At 37.2% G+C, this 24,016-nt stretch overlaps 1 protein-coding gene across 15 annotated transcripts in view; it reads left to right on the top strand.

Annotated features, from left to right (window-relative positions):
* The window catches only part of LOC138760976 (astrotactin-2-like), a 1,981,947-nt gene that overhangs the window by 200,529 nt on the left and 1,757,402 nt on the right, over positions 1–24,016 (top strand). For all 15 annotated transcript variants that reach the window (XM_069932424.1, XM_069932434.1, XM_069932420.1 and 12 more), the window contains exon 2: positions 10,704–10,891. In XM_069932424.1, coding sequence (XP_069788525.1) covers positions 10,704–10,891 — 188 coding nt within the window. The remainder of the gene's footprint in view (positions 1–10,703; positions 10,892–24,016) is intronic.

Here is a 24,016-nt window from a genome sequence, read left to right as displayed (position 1 = left end):
TGATAATTGCATTTCATTGGCTTTGCATTTGTACTTGGCACAATGACAATTAAGTTGAAACTAATCGAATCTAATCTGACAAAGTGCGATTTTCTTTATGGAAAAGTTTTTTTTTAAGTTAGGCAGTTACAGAATTTACTATTCTACGTTGACCATAAAAATGTTTCCATTTAGATAAGAAGCTTCATTTGGCAATTTGGTATACCTGTTATCGTGATCTTCATGGTTCATGCTCAGACTCCAAAAGCATGAGAACATCTCCCTCATGGACTGGTCCTTTCACATTCCAAATGATGGACCGATTGCTGTCATCCATACATTCCACAGGAACCTGGGATGAACCAGTCCATCCAAGAACTTTGGTAACCATGGCCAGTTTGACAGCCTGTGCCCACGGACTCTCCATGATGGCGGTGGCATTGGACTTTATGGAAAAGTTTTCTGAATATTGTTTACTTTGTTTCTGCTTGCAAATATATTTTTGCCAGATACATTTTCTGCAATTTATTATGAGTGTCACAGACTGATCATGTGGGAATGAGTTTGCTGGCTAGATTTGGAAGAACAATTCCAGGTTTTAATAATCTGAACTAATACCAGAAAGTCCTGGACACAGTTGACATCTCTGGAAAGAGAAATAGAATTTATGTTTTGCCTTTGAGACCCATTCATCAGACTTTGGAAAGTGAGGAAGCTGTGGGAAGAGGTGAGGAAATGATGGAAAGGACAGGACCAAAGGAATATCCTTGATAGGGTAAAGATGGGATTGTTGAAGTGAATGAATATAGTGTTCAAGTGTTATTTGGTGGATAAGTGAATTAAGGCATTAAGAAAGAAAACAGACATGGACAGCTATGAAATGGAGGTCAGGGCTGTTGCAAAAATTGAGAATAAATAAAACTGCCCAGCAGATGTGTTACAATTTTGCTATTGCCAGCGATTAATGTTACAGCGGAACTCTAAATTGCAGCAGAGTTTATTCTACTCAACATGCACAAATCTCTTGCAAATGAGTTTGTCAGCTGTTCAAATCTCCTGCACAAATTAAAATGAAAATGAGCTAACTTAGCTCTCCCCATTTGCAGATTGAGCCCAAAAATAATGGGGGCAATTAGAAAAAACAAAGCTAAAATGCTGTCTTCCAAATCTATGTTCTTGTCGGGCATAGTAATTGAATTTCTTCAGATTTCCTGGTGTTTGCACACAGAAAAGTGCAAAGATGACAAAAAGCTTATTCAAAGAAACACACCTGTGCATGGAACTCGTCAGTTTTTTTTTTGCTACAGAGAGCAGCATAATTTCCCCACAGAAATTGATTCTATGTCTTCTAGAAGCACTTGGTTGCAATTTGTTGTTGTTGATGTTGAACTCTTCAATATTTGGTGGTTTGATCCCACTGTCAGATATGAGGTGTCTTATGGAGATGGAGAAACAACTGCGGGATTTCATGGCAACATGTTTTTGAAAACATTGGCCCCATTATACCATTATATATGATTGTGGTAGTTCACTATAAATATCATATTTCCCTATCTCTTTCTATGTCCCTTAATTTTATTATTTTTAATCCATTTAGAGGTGCAGAATGATGACCAATGAAACCCATGCTGTCCAAAATCACCTCTAGAATCCCTCTACGTTTTTTGTTGGGTGGGAGCATGTAGACACAGGAGAATGTACAAACGCCTTACAGACTGCACTAGATTTGAACCCTGTTATAGTGTTGCCTTAACCATTATGTTAAGTCTGCCACCCTGACTTTAAGTGTAGTGGCTACGTGTGCCTGTACAGCTTCATACATATGTTCAGTGACTTGATCTCCGCTGCCTTCTGTGGCAGAAATTCCACAGATTTGCCAACCACTGACCGAAGCATTTGCTTGTGCATCAATTGAGGTTTTACTCAATATCAACAGTTATCATACCCATGAACAGTTCTGCTCTTGCATCCAGGCGGTCTATTCTCTTTTTGGGCTGTGACACGTTGTGTATTCTGAGACAAACCCAGGAGGCTTTACTTGGTTTTGTTTACACAGACTATTTTTTAAAAATTATATTTTACTCATAGTGGACTAAGACTACGGTCCTTCCTTAGATTGCATCACATTGGTGATTCCGACGGAATCTCCTCTGTGGTTCCTACTGCATCTAAGTACCAATGGAGAGGATATTCTAGGATGGATGTGATGGGGGGTTAGAAAATGTGCAGAGGAGATTCGCCAGAATGCACTTCCTGCTCCCATGTGCAACTCATCTATTTTTATAAACTTTGCTGCTAACTTCCACCTCACTCCCAAATTCACTTGGACAATTTCCAACGCTTCTCACCCCTTACTGGATCTTTCTGACTCCATCTCAGAAGACAAACCTAAAGCTGCCTAACCATACCACCTTCCGCTCCTGTTTGGATGCTGTCCCTTTCTCCCCATTTTTCCACCTCTGTCCCATCTGCTCTCAAGATGAGGCCTTCCATTTCCTGGACATCTGAAGTGTCCTGCCTTTTCAATTTCCCCCTCCACTGTGGTCACATATCTCATGCACAACTTCCATTTTTTGGACTTTTGCTCTCACCACCCCACCTCAAAACAGAACAGGGATAGGGCAGTCTTGTCCTCACCATTTTTTTCCTAATAGCCTCTGCATTCAGTGCATCATTTCTCCATCACTTCCTCCACCAGCCACATCTACTGTTCTCCACCCCTTTCCGTCTTGTGCGAGGATTGTTCTCTTTTTCCAGCCATGAGGTTTACAGGGGCTCAGGAGATGGTGGCATCAAAGAATCCAGTGGACACGCCATATCTCTGAAGGAACTCTCTTTTGCTGTTTCTTGGTAGAGGCGCTGGACTAGTGCTGACTCTTTGTATGCCTTTACGGGTAAATAAAAATAAATTTTGTTCATTTGTGTGTGTGTGGCCTCCATTGATTTTGGTCAACCATAGATACTGAGTCTGGTTGAAACCTGAGTGACCTCTCCAGGGCGCTAGCCAGGGCAGAGTTGATATGGAGATCCATCTGCTGCCCATGCAATGGGACCCCCTCTCCATGCTCATGACAGGTCCAAAGAATGATGAAAGTCGTTACAGTTTTGTGCCAGCAACATCTCAGGAGTTGCCGAGCCAGTGCTGGATACAGTAGTCAGCCGCCTTTGGGACTCTGATTCCGGATTTTTCCTCGGGGTTTACTCCCAAAGCCTCTCCCATGAGCGGGTACAGCCACAAGGCAACAGAGGTTTGAAATCGGAGTTTTCCCTCTCCTAGATGAGATACCATCTGTGGTTAACGAGCCCCATCTGCACGAAGCAACTGGTTAGAAGATGCCAGTGTCTTGCCTTTGCCCCTTCTCCTGTCAGTGAGAACAGCTCCGCCAGGCATAAGAACAACACCACATGTGAAGGCCATGAGTTGGATTTGGTTGTCAGAGGATGTTTGAGGTGCACGCCATGAAGGGCATTTTGGTAGCAGCGGGAGCTCATCCCCACTACCACCCTTTGGCTATGACATGTAGAATCTTCAAATTATTTATGTTCGTGAAAATAAAGGAACGTAGAACTTGGGTTCTTGCCCAAAGTGTTGACCATTCTTTATCTCATTGATGCTGCTCGGCCTGCTGAGTTCCTCCAGCAGATTTGTTTTTGCTCCATATACCATCTTCTGCAGCTATCATCTATTCACCAGGATGCTGTGTGGCTTGGAACATTGCAATTAGAAGGCGATTTTAGCCAGGCTGGGTTTGTTTTCTCTTGAGTGGAGGAGGTTGATGGGTAATCTGATAGAGATATGCAGGACTGAAGGGATAAATGGGGGAAATGGTAATCACTTTAGCCAAGATGATAAGAAAGAGATCATTAGTATAATGTGAGAGATTGGATGTTTGACAGGGAGTTTGGCAGGAATGTCATTCCATAGATAATCTGCAATACACTGCTGAGGAGGTGATGAGATGAGAACTTGTTCATTGACATTGAAAATTAAAGGCCAAATGTGTTTAAATAGGGAAGTACAATGGTCACTATGGGCATGGTCGACCCAGAAAAACCTATTTGTATGCTGTATGATATGATCACTTTGCAGTGGTGATTAATGCTCCACATCAGTTACTTCAGAAGGAGATCACCACTTTAATTATCTGGACATTATATTTTTAGCATCAGATTTAATGAATTTTGGATTGAAGTCGTATCACTGCAATCATTATCATCTGGTGAAATGCCACTTTGAAATATTAGACATTACAATGTTCATGTCCATATATTAAATAGCTATGCATGTAGGGTAATCTGCATTGTTAACTGCTCTGCCATGTCCACTGCTAAAGATGAGTTTGTATGTTTATAGTTTTACTATGTAAATTTATGCTAATCTTCAGCATTAGACGTGGTCCCTGCAGGGCAGTTGCCAAATGTCAAAGGATAAAATGGATGATCTATTGTAATTCTTCTTTCTTTTCTTTTCTTTGGCTTGGCTTCGCGGACAAAGATTTAAGTCCGATGCGGGACAGGCAGACACGGTTGCAGCGGTTGCAGGGGAAAATTGGTTGGTTGGGGTTGGGTGTTGGGTTTTTCCTCCTTTGCATTTTGTCAGTGAGGTGGGCTCTGTGGTCTTCTTCAAAGGACGTTGCTGCCCGCCGAACTGTGAGGTGCCAAGATGCACGGTTTGAGGCGATATCAGCCCACTGGCGGTGGTCAATGTGGCAGGCACCAAGAGATTTCTTTAGGCAGTCCTTGTACCTTTTCTTTGGTGCACCTCTGTCACGGTGGCCAGTGGAGAGCTCGCCATATAACACGATCTTGGGAAGGCGATGGTCCTCCATTCTAGAGACGTGACCCACCCAGCGCAGCTGAATCTTCAGCAGCGTGTAATTATATACACACAAACATGCATGTATATATTTAAAACTCATGCATCCATATTTATCTCTGCCACAGTCTTACCAGGGCAGTTGTCCAATTCCAGTCATCCTCAAACAAGGACAAGTCTAAGAAAGTTAGTGGTTGTAGCAATGTAAGACCTCACAAATCTCATGCACTTAACAGTTGCAAGGGGTCAACATCTTTTTGCAGAAGTCTCATGACGTAGCCAATATGAGATGCCCCTGATATTAGTGGTGGTTGTGACAGATCAGTCATGACTTCAAGTCTTTAGCTCTTCCCACTCTGCCTGCTTGCTGTTTTTCAGATCACCTGCTGCATCAAACATTGGATGCAATCAATCACCCTGTAGAGAGTCCACCTTCCAATCAGCACATTGGCATTATCAGAGTTGAGGGTGTATGCTTAATGTTCTTTTAGTTGTTTGCTAGCCATTGGTAAAATCTGTTCATGTGGCAAACAATAATTTCCAGCTTTCCCTCCCCCGTCCTGCTTAAAGAAAATTGCAGTGGATTTAGGATTTGTGAAGGGTGAGAATGGTTTAGCTCAGCCATTCTCAACCTTTTTCTTTCTGGCCATGGCCCCCTTGGTGCTCTACTCAAAGTTATTGGCAAAAGTAAATCACAAAATTCTGTAGACACCATGGCTGAAGTAAAAACACAAAATGCTGGAGAAGCTGAGCAGGTCGAACCGTGTCCTTTATGTAGCAAAGGTAAAATTAAATAACTGATGTTTTGGACTTGAGCCCTTCATCAAGGTATGAGAGAAAGTTATTAGCCCCTTTCCCTGTGAAGCAATCCAGTTTAGTCAGTTTCATCCATGCTTCTCTGCTAATGACGCACCAAAAAAAACCCGCGAAAATATTTTATGATTTCAGACGGTGGCCCTGTCTTAAATGTGCTGCTGTGGCCCCCATAGGGGCCATATCCCCTTCGTTGAGAATAAGCTTGTTGATAATATTAACTTCTACTGGACACTGGCTTTCAGTTACAAAGTTTCACTTGCATGATCATTCTTAAAATAGGACAGGACAATGGAGAGCCCTGCAGTGGAGGAAATTTGGATACTAAACATGCTGAAACACAACTTCTCATTTTTGCAGGCTTCATTAGATTAGCACCTGAAGTCGGGAGAGACCAGGCAGAGATTTCACCTTTTCGACTGATTGCTCTTGTCACTGTCTGGTTTATATCAGCAAACACTGGTGTTAAACTAAGAATGTAGCTGGATTGTGCAGAGGAATATGAATTAGTCAATTGGAGCCTTTCTCCTGTTACTTCTCATTTATTTATGTTCACCAGATCAAGTCAGTGCTAGCTCTCAGCTTCTCCCAAGGGTGTCATTCTACACTTAGCATCAACTAATTTGCAAAAGGACATGTTTCTCTGAAGATATTTAAATTCTATAGGGTTCTCACATTATTATTCTTTGCATGTAATCTATTTTGGATGAAATGTGAAATGAAAACCTTTCTGACATAAGTAGGCTATCCCACAGTATTATTTCAAAAACATCCAGCAAATTATCCTGTTGTCATGGTTGATATTTACCCTTCAATTAACACAATTAAAGGAAACTGCTGTCTGCAGATTGTCATATTTCAATTTGTGGGAACTCGCCTCAAACAATTTAACTGTATACTACAAGGAATAACGACATTTCAGAAGTACTTTATTGCCAATAAAGTGCTTTGAAACAAACTGAGGTCATGAAAGTCACAATGTAAATTGATACCTCTTTTCCATTATCCTATTCAAAGCATTTATGACTTTCTTTTTCACAAGCCAGATAACAGAACAAACATGAAGTTTCTTAACAATGTAGAAACCTGTAACAATACACAACTAAGTATTGTGAATCATATGAAAAGGATAATATAGCTTTGATAATATTTCATGTGCGGCACCTTATCTTGTGGTCTTGTGTGCGTTTCCAATTCAATGAATTAATGACCAGCTTTAAATTTTAAATTTAGACATTCAGCACAGTAACAGCCATTTCGGCACAAGAGCCCATGCTACCCAATCACACCAAATTGACCTATAATCCACGGTGCATTTTCAATGGTGGGAAGAGACCAGACTGTAGAGCTCGTCGAAAGAACCAAAGACTTGTTGATCCAAACCAAGGCTTTTATTAGCAAAAGACCGGAGCTCTTGACAGGTGGCCGACCAGTCTGGAATGATCTGACCTGGCTAGGGACACAACCCTTTAAGGCCCAGACAATAGGTGTGGCTTAGCTCTCAGCCAATCGCTGTAAGCACAGTCTAGATACAGTAACTATATACACTATGTACATTGGTGATAGATCTGTACTATCACACAGACCCTGCTGGGAAAACCCATGCAGACGCCAGGGAGAATGTACAAACTCCTTACAAACAGCGCAGGATTTGAACCACGATTTGCTGATGCTATAACAGCATTGCGCTAACACCTATGTTAACTATGCTACCCTGTGGCATACAGTGAACTTACAGTGAGAAGCTTTGTTTTTGTGTGCTCTCCAGCAAGTCACCCCAGACTAAGGAACAAGTGGTAGTAAAATAATGAAAGGGAGGGGTGCAAGGCATTGTACTAAATTAAGTAAAAAAGTGGAGGGTGTCTAGTTATCATGATAAAGTGCGGGATATAGAGCAAAATATTGGGACACCATGCAACTGTCCCACAAGGCTATGCATTCATTTCCTGCTATGCTCCCTATGGACTCATGACACTGTGACCAAATACTGTACCGTTTTAACTTCCAAGTCTTCAGAAGACTGGTTAACAGATGGAGGGCCTGATGTCAGCAAATGATGGGGTTTATGATGCAGAATATCATGTTCTGTATGCAATTGAAAAGTGTGTACATTTATTTAGAAAATAGAGTAGAGAAAACAGAAAACATAACAATTTCTCTCAATTTCACTGGTAAATTGTGGTGAATGGAGGATAGTCTGGAGTTAAGTGCATAAATGATATACTACCATCAGGAAAGAGGTATAGGTGCCAACATTTCATTTGCCTTCTTCACCACCGACTCAACCTTCACAAGGACTCAAGAGTCTCTTTGCACCTCAGAATTGTGAATTTTCTCCCCAAATAAATAAAGGTAAAGGTTTCATTGTTGTCATGTAATACTACATTTCAAATGTAACATACATAAAATTCTTTAATTTTGTTCACCATAAGGAAGACAGAGAGTCACCATTTTGTCCAGCGCCCATCAAAGAGGTGAGGCCCTAGCAAGGGACAAACTTGCGATCTTTGGTTTACAAGACCAGTGCTCTAACCACTGAACAATCAAAACCTCTGTCTGCTCATAATCTAATAGTCTAATAATAGATCTTTTCTTCTATTTCTTCAACCAAAGTGCATGGCCGCACACTTTCTAACATTGTATTTCATCTGACACATCTTTGTCCATTCTCCTTATCAATCCAAGTTTCTCTGTAGCCTTTCTGTATCCTTAGCATCACTTGCCCTTCCAACTATTTCGGTATCATCTGCAAATTTTTGCCACCAAGCCATCTATTCCGTAATCAATCCATGGTGTGACAGAATGGCAACCTATTTGTAGTTCGTGGCCAACAATGTTGCACTTTGACTGAAATCTGCTCTTCCAAGACTGAGTTTCATTTTCCTAGTCCAGAATAAATTTGCCTTATTTTTTGTGGTTTCACCCCAGTAAATGTATTGAATCAACTGAAAGTAGGCTTTTAAAATGAAAACCCAAATAATGCGAGTATTGATGTGAGTGGATGTTTGTCATCTACCAGATATGCTGTCACTACAAAAATTAACAGCATGTTAGATGACCCCTGTCAATACATTTTTTTCTCCCAATAGGATGGGTATAAATAAAATGAATGGATTTTACTCCAAGATTTTGCCCAATTGATCACAGACATTACGAGGTGATGCTGAGCTGATTATCATTGTTCCTGTTTAACTTGGACGTACAATTCTCTCTCAAGGGCCAAGATTGCAATCGCTCAAACCTGAAAGATAGACGTGAAATTGTTAAATGAGGAACTGAAAAGGGACCCCACGTTGCTTCCTGTTGACTTTGCATCCAGAATGATTGCATTATCTGAGAGATAAATGCGAATGTAATCGAATAAAAGGAAACCTGTTTTTAACTGCATCAGATCAATTTGGTTTTGTTTAATAAATGATGCATGATAGTCTATAAGATAATAAAAAACTGCAAAGGTGAAATATACTTGGTTGTACAGTGCATTCCCTTGTTTTAATTATTAATATTCAAATAAAATCCAGAAAATTAAAGCTCCAATTACCCTTCCTTGGCAAGTTTTTCAGTGGTGAGAATTAAGAAGCAACAAATGCAATGTAATGCAGGTTCATTAAGCTGCATATAATGACAAAAATCAAAACTGCAGTTGGTGGAAATCTGAAATCTAAACAGTAGTGCCAGGAGCATACATCAATCCAGATTTCAAATGTCTTCATCAAATAGAAGGAGGCTATTTGTGCCATTGAGATAATGGTGACTCTCAGATCAATCCCATTCAACCATTATTACCTCAAAGCCTATTTTCTTCTACGAATGTGTGGCTTTCTCCCAGGTGTCTCTTGCTCTTCAGCGACCTCCCTGATTCTTCTCCAAGCCCCAACACCTGCGTTAATTTGCAGGTATCAGTTGCCCTCACAGCTGGCATATCTTTGGAATGTGGGAGGATTTTCAAGCACGTGGGAGAAAGCCACATATTCACAGACTTTCTATGCTGATGGTATTGAAGATTAGGATTGAAGCTGAGTTAATGGAATTGTGAGGCAGGAGCCACCTTCTGTTTTTATTGTTGACTTGTATTGCAGGTAATACCCCACTTTATGAAACTAGAGGATTCCTATGAAACCTTTCTGAAGCCAAAATGGCACAAAGAGAAGACCCACGCACTACTACTGAAGGCTAATTTTGTAAACGCGAAAACCCATTCATTTATCTTTTGGATAGCTAACACAGGTTTCTTCGTAAAAGTGAATATTCGTAAAACAGGGTATACCTGTATTCCCTTCTTTCGATGTTTAACAATGGGAATATGTTGGTTCAGAGAAATGAATGTAAACAAGTATAAAAGAAATTTTTTTAGACATCTCCATGCTGCCTTGGTAATTTATGCTGTATTCCTACAGGATCAATGTCATTTCCTCATTTGACACATTACTCATCTTCGCCCATCTGAATGCAGCCACAGTGAATCCTAGCAGAGAAACTAATCATGGTATTTAATTTTAATTGCACATTTAAAGTTGTTCCCTGCTCTCTTATGACATGTTGACCTCAGATCACAAGCTCCCCCTCAGTTAAATTCTCAAGGCAGCATGGCATATTTTACATTTAATTTTAGACATACAGCACAATAACAGGCCCTTTTGACAAGCCCAATTGACCTCCAACCCTGGTACATTTTGAAGGGTGGGAGGAAACCAGAGCACCCAGAAGGAATCCACGCAGTCATGGGAAGGACGCCAGCGCTGGATTCGATCACCGGTCACTGGTGATATAAGAGAATTGCATTAATTGTTACGCTAACCACATTGCCCATTTGTCCAAAAAGAATTATGTTTGCATTCTTCATTCTGGGGTACGTCAATGTTGCAGATAGAATTTGAGATGGAAAGGATTGCAGCACTTTTTTTTCCAAGAAAATAAACTTTGCTTTTCATCATTTTGATGCAAGGTTTTAAATTAAAAGGTTACAATTTTGTCAACAAAACTAATGTTGCTAAAGTGGTTCTTCCTTATTGGGAATTGGTCAGAGAAAACTGCTTTGTTGGAAATTATTTTTATTTAATATAGAATTAAAACTATTTCTCCTCTTCCTTTTTAGAGATGACGGGAACAGTTGCGGACATCTCTTTGATTCACTGGAAGCAGCAATGGCTGGAGAATGGAACCCTGTATTTTCACGTCTCGGTGAGCAATGCTGAGCACCTCTCCCAGATAACTCCACCAACCATGCGTGAACCCTCTGAGGTAGTGGACGAACAGATGCACATCCTTCATGTCTCAGTGATGGTAAGGAGTCTGGTGGAAAAATCATGTGCAGTATTATTTATTATTGCTGTGATGCACATCAGCGTTTTCAATGATAACATGAACCAAGTCAGCTTATAGACAACCGTGTGGATATAGAATCATATATATATATATGTGTGTAAAACTCAATTAATGTATTGATGTTGACTGGAGACAAGTAAATGTAGTTTAGAGGGGAAGAAATAATGTATATAGGGTGTTTCAGAACTTCAGCGAGATGGTAATTTCCAAGTCGTCAGCATTACAATGGTTTATTCATGTGTTTTTAGATGCAGATGATAATTAGGCACATACGTGCATTTGAATGTTGATTTATGGGCTGTTTTGTTGAACTGACAGTTATCTGGTTGCAATTTTAAGTTGAAACCTGTCAAGGCTAGAGAGAAATGTGAAAGTGTAGAAACTGACATCCTGAATGTAACCCAAGTACAAGGTCTTTCACAGGCATCAAATCTAGCCATCGACTAATCAGCTTTTCCAAATGAAATTGGACATGGAAAATCTGCCATGATTATCTGTGGAAGCATTCTGATGAATACAGCCGCTGGAAGAAAAAGTCTTTGCTTTTTTGTAATAGAGAAAGAAAGCAAGCTCGAATGGGAAAAATCTTCCCGATGTTTGAGTAGAAAGACGATCGATCGATGCAGGTGATCAATTACACAAGCTGAACTGCTAGATGGTTAACCCTCAGACTGGTGAGTTCTGAATTGGAATAGGTCATAGTCAGTTCACCTCAGAAAACTGAATTTAAATCCAACCGATGCCTGTTGATGTAATTTGGAATAGAATAGCCTGCATAATATTGCAAGACTAAGGAACCAACCGTAGTGGCTTGCTATGGAGGAGGATGGATTTGACTTACCTCAATGGGGCATATCTTTCTCACCCACACTCTCCGCGCCATCAGTTCCTCAAAGCTCTTACAAAGTGGCTGCTTCAGAGTAAATGTCAATTTGTTTTCGTGTTCAGTGGTCTCTTGCTTCTGTTGGGTGCAATGAACACCCAGAGCCAATTAGCTCAGGGTTTAAACTTTGGAGGCTATGTGTCCTGATTAATTAAATTATCTGGAAAATGGGCATCTCCCCCAAAAAAATAATGTGTGAAGCAGCAAATTGTCCTTTCCATTCCAATCTAGAGCATCTTTTTCATCTCTTGGTTTTGCCTTGGACTCTCAGATTTACATGGATTAATTTATTTGCTGGATAAGTGTATTTTTGGTTGCTTAAGACATATTCTTGCAATGCCTAACTAATCGACCTGCATTTAAGATTAAACAATTTAAAAGTAAAAAATATTATTCTGCACTTGCACTGAACAAACTTAATGTGCATGAATATATAAAGCTTAAAGCATTTTACTTTAATTTCAGGCACATCCTTCGAAAATATTTAACCGTCACTGTATCTGCAGGCTCCTCTCCCTTCACGGAGCTGCCCGAAGGATGAATAACAATATTATTAACAATTAACCCCTCCCCCCTCCAAGTTTACAGATAAAGCCTCTAACCAGGATGACTCTTTCTAAGCAGGGATAAGGAGACCATTTAAGAGAGTCACCTTAAAAGAGAGCAGCATTGACCAGCTCTTCATCTTGGCTGATGCCATTACTGTTAGACACAAAATTTTATTCAAATAGCTGTTGTGAGAAAAGCATGGCCAAGTCACTCTGCTGGCTGAATATTTGCTCCCATCTTCACCAAACATTTATGTGTTACTTCAGAGAACATTCAATTTTACTACTTTAAACTTGTGTACATTTACCTACTTCTTACAGTTTATTTTCCTCGATTTTATTTTTATGCTGGTTGCTTGAGGCTGTCGGTTGCTTGAATTCAAGATAACAGGGGCTTTACTCTATATAGCAATCATAGCTTTCCAACCTGGAATGGTTGCCTTATTCCAATTCTTGGCTTTCTTTTAAACAACCAGTTCTCAATTCATGACAGTGTAGCATCTTCATGCGTGCTCTAATCTTGCTAAACAAGCCTTGTCACTCTTTTGAAAAAAACAAATCTGTCACATCACTTGTTTCCCATTGTGTACTCCTCAAGTCACATCCTTGTAATCAAATAGGTTTGATGCCAACAAATTTCCTTTCATAAATCCATGCTGGCTTTCCTTAATCCTGTGATACCGTCATCTTTTAATGAATGCATTGTTCATGGCAAATTACTGCACTTTCCCATCCACTAACATCAGACACTTTATTTTTGTGAATCCCCATTTCCATTGGTGCTGGACACAAGTTGTTTAATTCCTCAGTTGTTCCTTTATTCTCCAATATAAATTCTTGCAATTCCTTGTATTAAGGACCCTGATTTGCTCAAGATGGCTAAATTCATTGCAAGCAATGACCTCGCATTTATTAAAGAATCAATGTGAGGTGTGCTGCCTCAAGAAGTCCTACCACGGACCTCCACCCCCTAAAATGACAGAAGGAGAAGAAGACGAAATGAACTTACCCAGTATGTAAAAGTAGAAGACACAAATTTCTTGTTTATTTTCATTGTGTGATGATATTGTTTAATGGGTTTATTGTATCATATAGGTTGAACGTTGAGTGGGTGGGGAGGGGGGGTGAAGGAGGGAGGGAAGGGAGGGGGAAAAAAGGGAGAAAATGACACTGTGTATATTCAAGAGGGAAATGTTTGTGTGTATTTTGGTTTGTATGGTTCATAGTGTGAAAAATTTTAAAAAAAATTAAAGAGGTGGACAGCAGGGGCGAGGATCCCCATCACCTTGGTCATGATCTCTTCATACTGGTGCCTTCAGGCAAAAGTGTAGAAGGCTGAAGTCTGGCATTTCTTGGTTCAAAACAGTGTCCCCCCCCCCCCCCCCAACAGCTCTCAGCTTCTTGTATCCTAACCCTAACACTAATTCAAGACCATCAAAGATCTTTCTGCATAATTGCAACATTTGTTTACAGCTGCAAATGTTTATCCTTTTGTATTTTTTTTCTCTCATTGTAATTTGATTGTCACTTATTTGTTACTGTATTTTGCATTCTTGTGTAACTGCAGCAAGTAAGAATTTCAGTGCACCTGTGCACTGTACTGTCATATATGATAAACTCTCATTAATTCATTTTCATTTTCATTTTGCCATTAAAAGCCTGTGTAAACCTGCCAGTTTATGCTCATATTTAATCAGGTCTTCCTTTTATCAATTTCTTGTTTGCTGAGTTGTAAATTGCAGATTATTCCCAGGCCTTCTGCTTCTGGGTGCTTTTTTAAGCTATTAGTGGATTTTAGAGCGAGTGAGCTTTGCTTGGTGATTTAAAAAAAAACTTCTCTATGAACATACTCCTAACTATGAATCCCAAGTACTCATCAGTGACATTGATTTATCTTTAAGTGTGCTGAGGGATGGAAGATGTTCATTGTAACTAATTGAGCTATGGAAAATAAACTCTTCTGAGAACAACTCTCTAGATGAGAAAGCACTTAGTTTCAGAGCATTATAAATTTAAGGCATCTGATCAAAGTTCCACATGGTGCTTTATCACAAGATGCAAGTTGTGCTCCAAGATGCTTCTGTATATTGTGCAGACAGTGGAAACAGTACATTGAAGAGTGAAAAGTGTAGTGTATGTGTTGATTGCTAAGTATGAGATTATTTTACAAAATCAATAACTTGTCCCTTTAAAGGAAAAACAAAACAGCGTGAGATTAAATGTAATACAGCTGTAAAATGGCAACAAATGTATGATGTCACTTCACTGACTGAAGACTGGCCAAGCTTCTGTGGTTCGAGATATACATCCAACAAGCTTTACTGAAAATGTTATCTGAACAATGTGTTATTGAAGTACATGCAGGTCAGAGGCTTCTTTTTAATTTTCTTGTGTGATTGAATACAAACGAAAGGTATAGTTTACAGTCGTGCTTTAATTTGGATGTTATTTGGATACCATTTGCAGGTCAAGTAGTACTTCTTCACAATTTTTAGCAGTGCATCAAGTTTATGAAATGACCTGAATGCTTTCCAATTTGTAAAATGGTTTTCAACATCACCTTCAATTGAGTGAGGGATGATCACTTCTTGTTTCATTTCACAACTGCAATAAATTTCTTGTTCAAAATGTATTTTTAAGGTATCAAAGAGAGAAAAAAAAAAGTTATGCTTTCTGAGCGGAAGTAAATTTTGGGAATACTCGTGCTATCCTTACATTAAATTTTGGCAATGACAATGCAATACTGTGTCCTTGGAAAGATAATTCCCAAAAGGATCACATGCCCTTTTAGCAGCCTTTTCAACTCAGCACCTTTGGAGACTTGTGAATGTACACCACCAGACCACAGGATAGATTTAAAATGGCACGATTTGCACAATTCAGTAAGGGATTTGGTTGTCCAAAAAAAAGCATGAATTCATGGCTGTCCCTGATTTTAATTGGCCATTGCAGTGGACTCTTCAGAGGTAACCACATTTGTGGTCTGGAACCACATATATTTTAACTTTTTGGATTTTTACAAAATATTTTATTTAAAAGTTTTAACCATACATGCATTCAAATATATTTCAAACTTCAGATGTAATAATGTATTCAATAATAAATACATGATAATATCCTAACACCCCCTCCCCCACCCCCTACAGTCCTTAAAAAGGATAAAATAAAAAATGAAATGCATAAAATTAAGTATGCAGATAAGAAAACAAGAAAGAAGAAAGAAAAAGAATAAGAATGGACTGTTGAAAGTGTTAAATTGCATCTGGTCTATGTCATCATTAATAAGGTTCTTAAAAGCTAAGAAGAAATCTAGAAAGTTAAAAATTTTATTCTTTTTTTTGTAAATATGGGTGACAAATTTTTAAAAAGATATAGATTTATTTTCCTTAAATTATATGTAATTTTATCAGGGGAAATGCAACTGTGCATTTCAGCATTCCATCTCAGGTTTGAGTCAGATTTCCAAGTAACTGCAATACATTTTCTAGCTCATGCAATTTTAACAAATTCAATCTGGTATTTAGTTAGTTCCAATTAGATTTCACTATTTGGATCTTTTTTACAATCCGGTAGTTTTATGGTTACAATTTATGAATCTAGTTTCATTAATAAATCTAGTTTCATTAATAAATCCAGATGGGATAGTACATTATTAATGCTGTTGTATAATCGTGAGTTTGATCTTGATCTCGACTTCTGGCTGGTGACTGCCTTGAGATAGGAGGCAGTCATTAGGTTCTCCTGCTATTTTTTAAATACTCCTCATTTAATCATCCTTAATTTTTGACCAAAGTGGCTTGTTTTTTCCCCCTTTGATATTTAATATCACTCCTTTTGAAATGGCATCAACCAAAGCTGTGAAAGCTGCAAGAATGGGAAGGAAGAGATAGCTCCTTTGACTGTTGAAAATATGGCTGAAATGCTGAAGGAGCTCGCCAAAGAAATCACTGCTGCCATGAAGGAATGTCAACATGTTTTGGATTACAAGATGGAACAAGTTTTGGAATCAATTAAAGTAAAAAAAAAAGCATATGATTTGCTGTCAGTTAATGAAGGTATAGTTAGTTTAGAAAACCGATGAGAAACTATGGCTGCCAGCAATTCCAAGCTAATTTTGAGGATACTCAACCTGGAGAGCACAAGCAGACATAAGAACCTATGGATTTTACGTTTAAAAGAATATTCTAAAAAAGCAAACTGACTAATTTCTTCTCAGGCTTGCTAATGGAGGTGTTTGAAGAAGAATTATTTGCCTCACATCAATTTCCAGCTGCCAAGCCAGTCTCGGAGCAGTGCGGCAATCCTTCGCTTTCATTATTATCAAGAAAAGGATCAGGTTATTTGTGAATCCCATCAAAAGAAACACCTGAGTTATCATCGACAACAAATAAGATTTGTAGAAGATTTCTCCCTCCAAATTATGGAACAGCGAAAAGAATACAGTGGTATCATGATAGAGCTTTATAAGAAAGGACTAATACCTGCTTTGTTGTATCCAGCTCACTTGAGAATTTCCTTGGAAGGTGGTCAAAAGATTTTTCTAATGGTGGATGATGCCCACAAAGTCTTGGAGGATCCCTCTTTAATTTCAAGTTTAACATAAGCTAACAGTTTATTTTGCAAGCTTTTTTTTTAATTGAAGGTTATTTTTCCTTTAAATAGGGGAAGTTTGATTGTTTTCTTTCCCACTTTTTTGCCATTTGCGGGATTTATTGAATTAATTGTGATCTTTTTTTTATTTTAATTTAGCTTATTTTGTTTATATGGGGGGCTTTTAATTTTTTTTTATATATATCAAGATTAATTCAGATTGCATTAAGCTTATTTACTAATGTAGATTGATTTTGCCAGTTTTGATTCTTCATTTATTAATACCGCAAGTGCTATAATGAATGGAGTTTATTACTTTAATGTGAGAAAGCTGGCTTGTGCGATTTGTTTATGATTCGACTATTGGAAAATGCAGTTAATATTGATATAATGTATAAATGCTTTATCTATTATAGGTTTGGAGAATAATTTAAAATTATTCAATTAAGTGAAAGGGTTCATATTATTGAACTTTTAGTTTAAAGTGGGAATTTTTTTCATACTTTAAGAAACTTTCTTTATCTTTTTTTAATCAATAATATTTTGAAGACTTATTGAAAGTTTAGGACTGAATAGTTTTTTTGATAGTAATCAAGTTGTGTCTGTTCTTGGTCTGCAAGTGATAATAACACAGCTGTGAATACTTTCTCTAATCTGACTAATAGTGGGAATGAATCGTGAAGCTATGGTGCATTTTTAATGTTAATATTGGAGTCTTATCTGTGAAGCATTGGCAGTGAACACAATTCTGTTTATGGGTTCTTTCACTTTGCTTAATTTTTTTACACACATAGAACTTTACGATGAGGAACAATGATAAATTATTCTTTTAACATAATGAGCTATTTTAAGGATTACAGAAGGATTTCTATTATGAGCTGGTTGCCTTGTTATCTGTTTGGCAACTTTCAGAGCTGGGCAGGAAGATTTTTTGGGGGGTTTGTTTGGGTTTTGCAAGGTTATATTCTGCTCATGTTTACATTTTCTGTATTGCAGTCTGGTTTCGAGATGACAGCTTTTAGAATTGGACAATGCAGCTGGAGGATTTCTTAATTAATATTAAATAATACTTATGATTAGCCCAATTAGAATTATTAATTGGAATATTAAAGGTATGAAAGGTCTAATTAAAATCAATAGGATATTTGCTCAAATTAAACTTTTGACATCAGATTTTGTCTTTCATCAAGAGACCCATATTAAGAACTCTGAAAAAGAGAGCCTTTTTATTGAAATGAAAATCACAACAATTTCACTCATGTTCTGATGCCAACATTACAAGAGTTTTAATTTTAGTCATTCAAAACATTCCATTTGTATTTCATGACATATTGTCTGACAAACAATGTTGCTATATCTCAATGGCAAATTATATAATAAAAAGGTTGCTCTAGCTAATGTATATGCTCCAAACACTGGATGAACCAGAATTTTTTGAGAGATTGGGGACTTTAATTGTCTTAATAGTGTTGTAGATCTTTAATAAATCCATGGTTTTAAGTAAATCTGCAACTGTAATTCATTCATTTTTAATGAATTATGGCATATCAAATATTTGGCATTTTTAAAAATCCTAATAGTAGAGAATATTATTTTTTTCACATACTATCATTACAGATTTTTTTAATAGACAATCAATTGATTTCATGGCTAAATCATGTGAATACCAAGAAATTGTGATTTTTGATCATGCTCCAATCATTTTATCTTTTAATTTTCCTATTCCTTTAATTCTACCTTACTTTCAGATAATGATTTTCTGAGTTTTATTGAAGAGCAAATTCAGTCTTTTTTTACTACAAATTCTTCTTCAACAGTTTATAGTTTGGGATACAATGAAAGCATGTCTTTGAGGGCAAATTATTTCTTACACAGCCGAGGTAAAAAAGACCAATGAGGAAAGATTAGATTTGGTCAATCAAGTTAAACAAATTGATTTACATTATGTGCCAGTTAAAAGTCCTGATTTGTATAAAAGGAGAGATGAACTTAAAACTATATTTGATCTTCTTTCCACCTATCCTATTGAACAACAACTTTTGAGGTGTAGGAGTCAGTTCTATATTCATGGTGAAAATTCTAGAAAAAATTTTGGCGAGCCCATTGAAAGGGTTGGCCAACAAGAGACAAATGAATAAAATTAAGAAGGAAAATAGTAAGAACACAAGTGATCCTATTAAAATATATGATAGTTTTAGAGAATTTTATTCCAAATTTTATACCTCTGAGTCCAATAATGATAACATTGCAATGTTGGATTTTCTGAACCAATTTAACTTACCTCACTTTCACAGAATAAGCATAAAATTTGAGGCACCTATTTCTTATGAACAATTTTTTTTTGTAATTTCTTCTTTAAAATCAGATAAATCTCCAGGTATCGATGGATATACTGTGGAATTTTATAAATCCTATTCAAAATTACTAGTGCCTCAATTAAGTTCTGCACTAAATAATTCATGTAAACAAGGGAATCTTCCTTATTCTTTTAGTGAAACTTGTATATCTCTTATTCTGAAAAAGGGGAAGGATTATGCTTCTTATAGGCCTATTTACTTACCTAGATATGAAAATTTTATCTAAAATATTGGCACATAGACTGCAGAACATTTTGCCTTCAATCATTTCTGAATATCAAACTGGTTTATTAAAAATCACTATTCTTATATATATATATAGTTTATTGAATATTCTATATTTACCCCCCGCTCCTGTCCTTGAATGTGTTCTTTCTTTGGATGCTGAGAAGGCTTTTGATCAGGTGGAATGGGGTTATTTGTTTGCTACTTTGGATAAATTTAACTTCACGCCTTGTTTTATTAAACTAATTAAATTACTTTATTTATGTCCTATTGCCTGAATTCTTACTAATTTTCGAGATCAAAACTTCTCAATCTTCAGTGGGGTACTCCTCAGGGATGTCCTTTAAGTCCATTAGTTTTTGATTTGATAATAGAGTGCTTAATAATTGCTCATTAGAGGGATCTAGAGGAAGGGTAATGAGGATAAGGTTTCTTTATATGTAGATGATCTATTGCTTTTTGTTTCTAATCCAGAGGTTTCCTTGCCTGGTACATTAGTTGTGTTCTCTAAAATTAATCAGTTATATGGGTACAAGTTGAATCTGCATGAAAGTGAACTTTTACCTTTGAATGGTTCTATATCAAGTTATGCTAATTTTCCTTTTTAAGATTGTGGAAAACCAAAGTATTTATCTTTGTATTACAATCACGAGGAGATAGAAACATCTTTTTAAGGAAAATTTTTCCACTTTATTTAATCAGGTTAAATTATCATTATCAAGATGGTAACCTTTATCACTCTAGGTTATAGATCATATTAATTCTACTAAAATGAACATCTTACCTAATTTTTTGTACTTTTTTCAATCTATACCAATTTTTATTCCTAAATTTTTTTTGACTCGTATCTTATATATAGCAAGGGCAACATCCCCGCTTAAATAAAGCTAATCTTCAAAGAGCTAAAAGGAATGGTGGACTGGCATTTCCCAATTTCAGATTATAGTATTGGGCGGTCATTGTACATGTTAATTCTTTTGTTACATTTTGATGATTTAGTTGACCGAGCTTCATGCATAGAAATAGAATTGAATTTCCAAAATATTTTTTTTTTGTTGTCAATTTTAGTTTCTTGTTAATCCTTCGCTTTATATAAAATAACTAATAATCCAATAGTTAAACATAGTTTGAGAATATTGGCACAATTTACCAGGTTTTTTGGATTTTGGAATTTTTTCCATGCTAGTCCCATTATATCTCATCACCTTTTTTTCATCTTCTTTGCAGGACAGAGTTTTATTGATTGGCATAGATTTGGTATTAAATGTTTCAAGGACCTTTATATTCATAATAGTTTTGCTTCTTTTGAACAATTGATGGCAAAATTTAATTTACGAAATAAACATTTTTTAAGACATTTTGCTCAATCTTAGATTCCAGATTTTTCTGCAAGTTCCTGATGCGAATATTCTTGATTTTCTTTTGAATTTTCAACTTTCTCCCAAAGGTTTAATATCTCTTATTTATAATAATTTGTTTGATTTAAGAACAGCCTCTTTAGTTAGGATCAAGAGAGATTGGGAACAGGATTTGCATCTTTCATTCTCTGATGAGGTTTGGGATTCCATTTGTAACCTGATTAATACTACCTCCCTTTGTGCACCACATTGTTATTTGCAATTTGAGGTGGTCCATAGAGTATATTTATCTAAAGCTAAATTATCTAGTTTTTATTCAGATATAAATCCTGTGTGGCTAATGTAAAATTGCAGAGGCTTTCTTGGTTCACATGTTTTGGTTTTGCCCCAGTCAATAAAATTTTTGGAAAGATATTTTTCACACACTATCTAAGGCTAAATTGGAACCTTGCCCTTTAATTGCTCTGATTGGATTATCTGATGATGTTTTATTGACTTAATCTCTAAGCCAAATTTTATCATTTACTTCATTGATAGCCAGACGAACAATATTGATCAAATGGAAAGATAGCACTCCACCTACACACATACAATGGTTAAATGATATTATGTCTTGTTTCATCTTAGAAAAAAATAGATATGACATTAAAGATTCAAATGCTAATTTTTCAAAGACATGGGGCCCTTTTATGAACTATTATCTTAATCTAAAGTTTTAAGACTGTTCTAAACTTTGATGTTGTGTTGTCAGTTTCTGAGTTGTAGTCACTTGATTTTTTTCCTTGCCTTGTCAAATGGAAGAAGTTTTGATTAAAGAGTTTTTTTTTCTTTTTTTAAATTACTATATTTCAAGTATAACTGAAATCAGTTTAAGAGTTTTACTAAATTAAATTTAATATGTCATTTCTTTATTATGGCTGTACTTTGGAATTCACTTGTATGATTATGCCTGCATGTTATTTTTATTTATTTTATTTCCATGTACCGTATAAATTTATTGTTATTGAAATAAATAAAAATATTTTCAAAAGAAAAGAAAAGATCCTGAACTCTGGTACTGTTTCAGTGGAGTTTTCACTCTTTCTCTCTGGGACTGAGATTTTTTTTCCTTGAGTGCTCCAGTTTCCTCCCACCTCCCAAATGCTGAATAGCTTCTAGGTTAATTAGCTATGGTAAGTTATCATGACGCAGATGAGTGTCAGGAGGATCAGTAGCCAGAGGTACAGGGGTCGATAAGACAACAGAGGATGAGGTGTGTGAGTTTGATAGGTATCAAGTGAAGTCAAAATATATTATCATGTGATTGTACAGGTTCAACCTGACAAAACATTGTTCTCCAGTCCTTGCAGACACAAAACCAGAAATATATCACATACAGATATACAGTACAAGTATTCTTGTATACAAATAAATAAACAAAATATTGTTTTGCAAATATGAGAATCTTGGATCGTTCATGTGAGCAGTTCCTTTAGTCGTTCTACATTCTCACTCCCCTTGAGAAGAAGCTGCTTCTCAGCCTGGTGGTGCTGGCTCTGATCAAGAGAACATCTACAAGAGGCAGTGTCTTAAGAAAGCAGCCTCGATCCTCAAAACCCCCCACCATCCAGGCCATACCCTCTTCACTCTGCTACCATGGGGAAAAGGTACATTAGCCTGAAGATGAGCACTCAGTGGCACATAGACAGCTTCTTCCACACTGCCATGAATAAACAAGACACAGGCAGTGCCTTACTGTGACTTTTTCTTGCACTATTTTATTTTTTTTTAATGGTGGTTTATCTAAGTGTTTGCACTGTGAGGCTGCCGCAAAACTACAAATTTTGTGACATGCTCATGACAATAAATTCTGACTCTGATTCTGATACTTCTGTATCTCTTTCCCAAGCAGCTGAAAGATGCTATGTGCAGTGTAGAAATGGTCCTCGATGATTTTGGATGTCCTCTTCAGATCCTTGTAGATCACATCAATGAAGGGGAGGGATCACTCTCGTGATCCTCTCTGCCACTTTGATGGTCCTCTGAATTGACCTCCAGTTCATTTATCTGCAGCAAGTGTACCGCACTCTGATGTAACCAGCCAAGATGTACTCGAATGAGATCCTGTAGAAGGTTAACATGATGGTGACCAGTATTCTTGATGGCTTCTGTCTTCTCAGGAAGAGCAGTCACTGTGATGTCTTGCTGATAAGTGATGAAATATTGTGTGTCCACACTAGTTCACTAGCTAGTGGACTCCAAGGTACTTGATGCTCTTATACTCTCTACTGCAAATTTATTGATGTGTAGTGGAAGGTGGTCATTCCTGTTCCTCCTGAAGTCCACAATTACCTCCTACGTCACTCACCACATTGTGAGGTTTTCCACCTTGTCTCTGTTATGTGGTTCATCGTTAATCCTGATGAGGCCAACTACAGTTGTGTCATATGCAAACTTGATAATGCTGTTGGAGCTAGATCTGGCCAAGCAGTAGTGAGATCAGTGGGTCAGTAGTGAAAACAGGAGCAGGCTGAGCACACTGTACTGATACTGCTCGATGTTCTGCTACCGACCCAGTCAGACTTCGGTTTTTCCATTAGGAAGTCCAGAATCCAGTAACAGAGGGAGGTGTTGAGAGACTGGGTTCTAAGGAAAATGTATGGTGGATTGGGATTGATGGTACAGACTCAATGGGGTGAAAGGCCTCCAATATTATAAACGTATGAAACATGATGGTTTGAGCTTCAGTTTCTTCTGTTACCTTTCTGTGCCCATTTGACCAGTTTGTTTATTATTCATCTCAGATCAATCGAAAACTTTATCCCTGTATTCATATAGGTCTAGGTCATTAATAGAAATAAAACTGACAACATCTGTATCTGTTTATTTTTCAAATGAATGCCAGTGAACGTTGTGGAATAAAATCAGGTTGCAGAAACCTCTCTTAAAATACATTCAGCAAGTAATAGAGTTTTCAATCCCAATAAATCAACTAGGGTGATTAAATTAGATCCACATTCCTCAGTGCTACATTTTTTAAGACATAACTCAAATTAACGTGGGCAAGTGCATAATTTGTTTCACTGGCACTCGTGAATCTCTGCTAATCACACCACTTTCTTATTATTCATGTGTTGTATATT

The sequence above is a fragment of the Narcine bancroftii genome, chromosome 1 (genome assembly GCF_036971445.1).
Source record: "Narcine bancroftii isolate sNarBan1 chromosome 1, sNarBan1.hap1, whole genome shotgun sequence".
Lineage (NCBI taxonomy): Eukaryota > Metazoa > Chordata > Chondrichthyes > Torpediniformes > Narcinidae > Narcine > Narcine bancroftii.
Note: the sequence above shows the minus strand (reverse complement) of the source record. Positions and strands in the feature narration are given on the sequence as shown.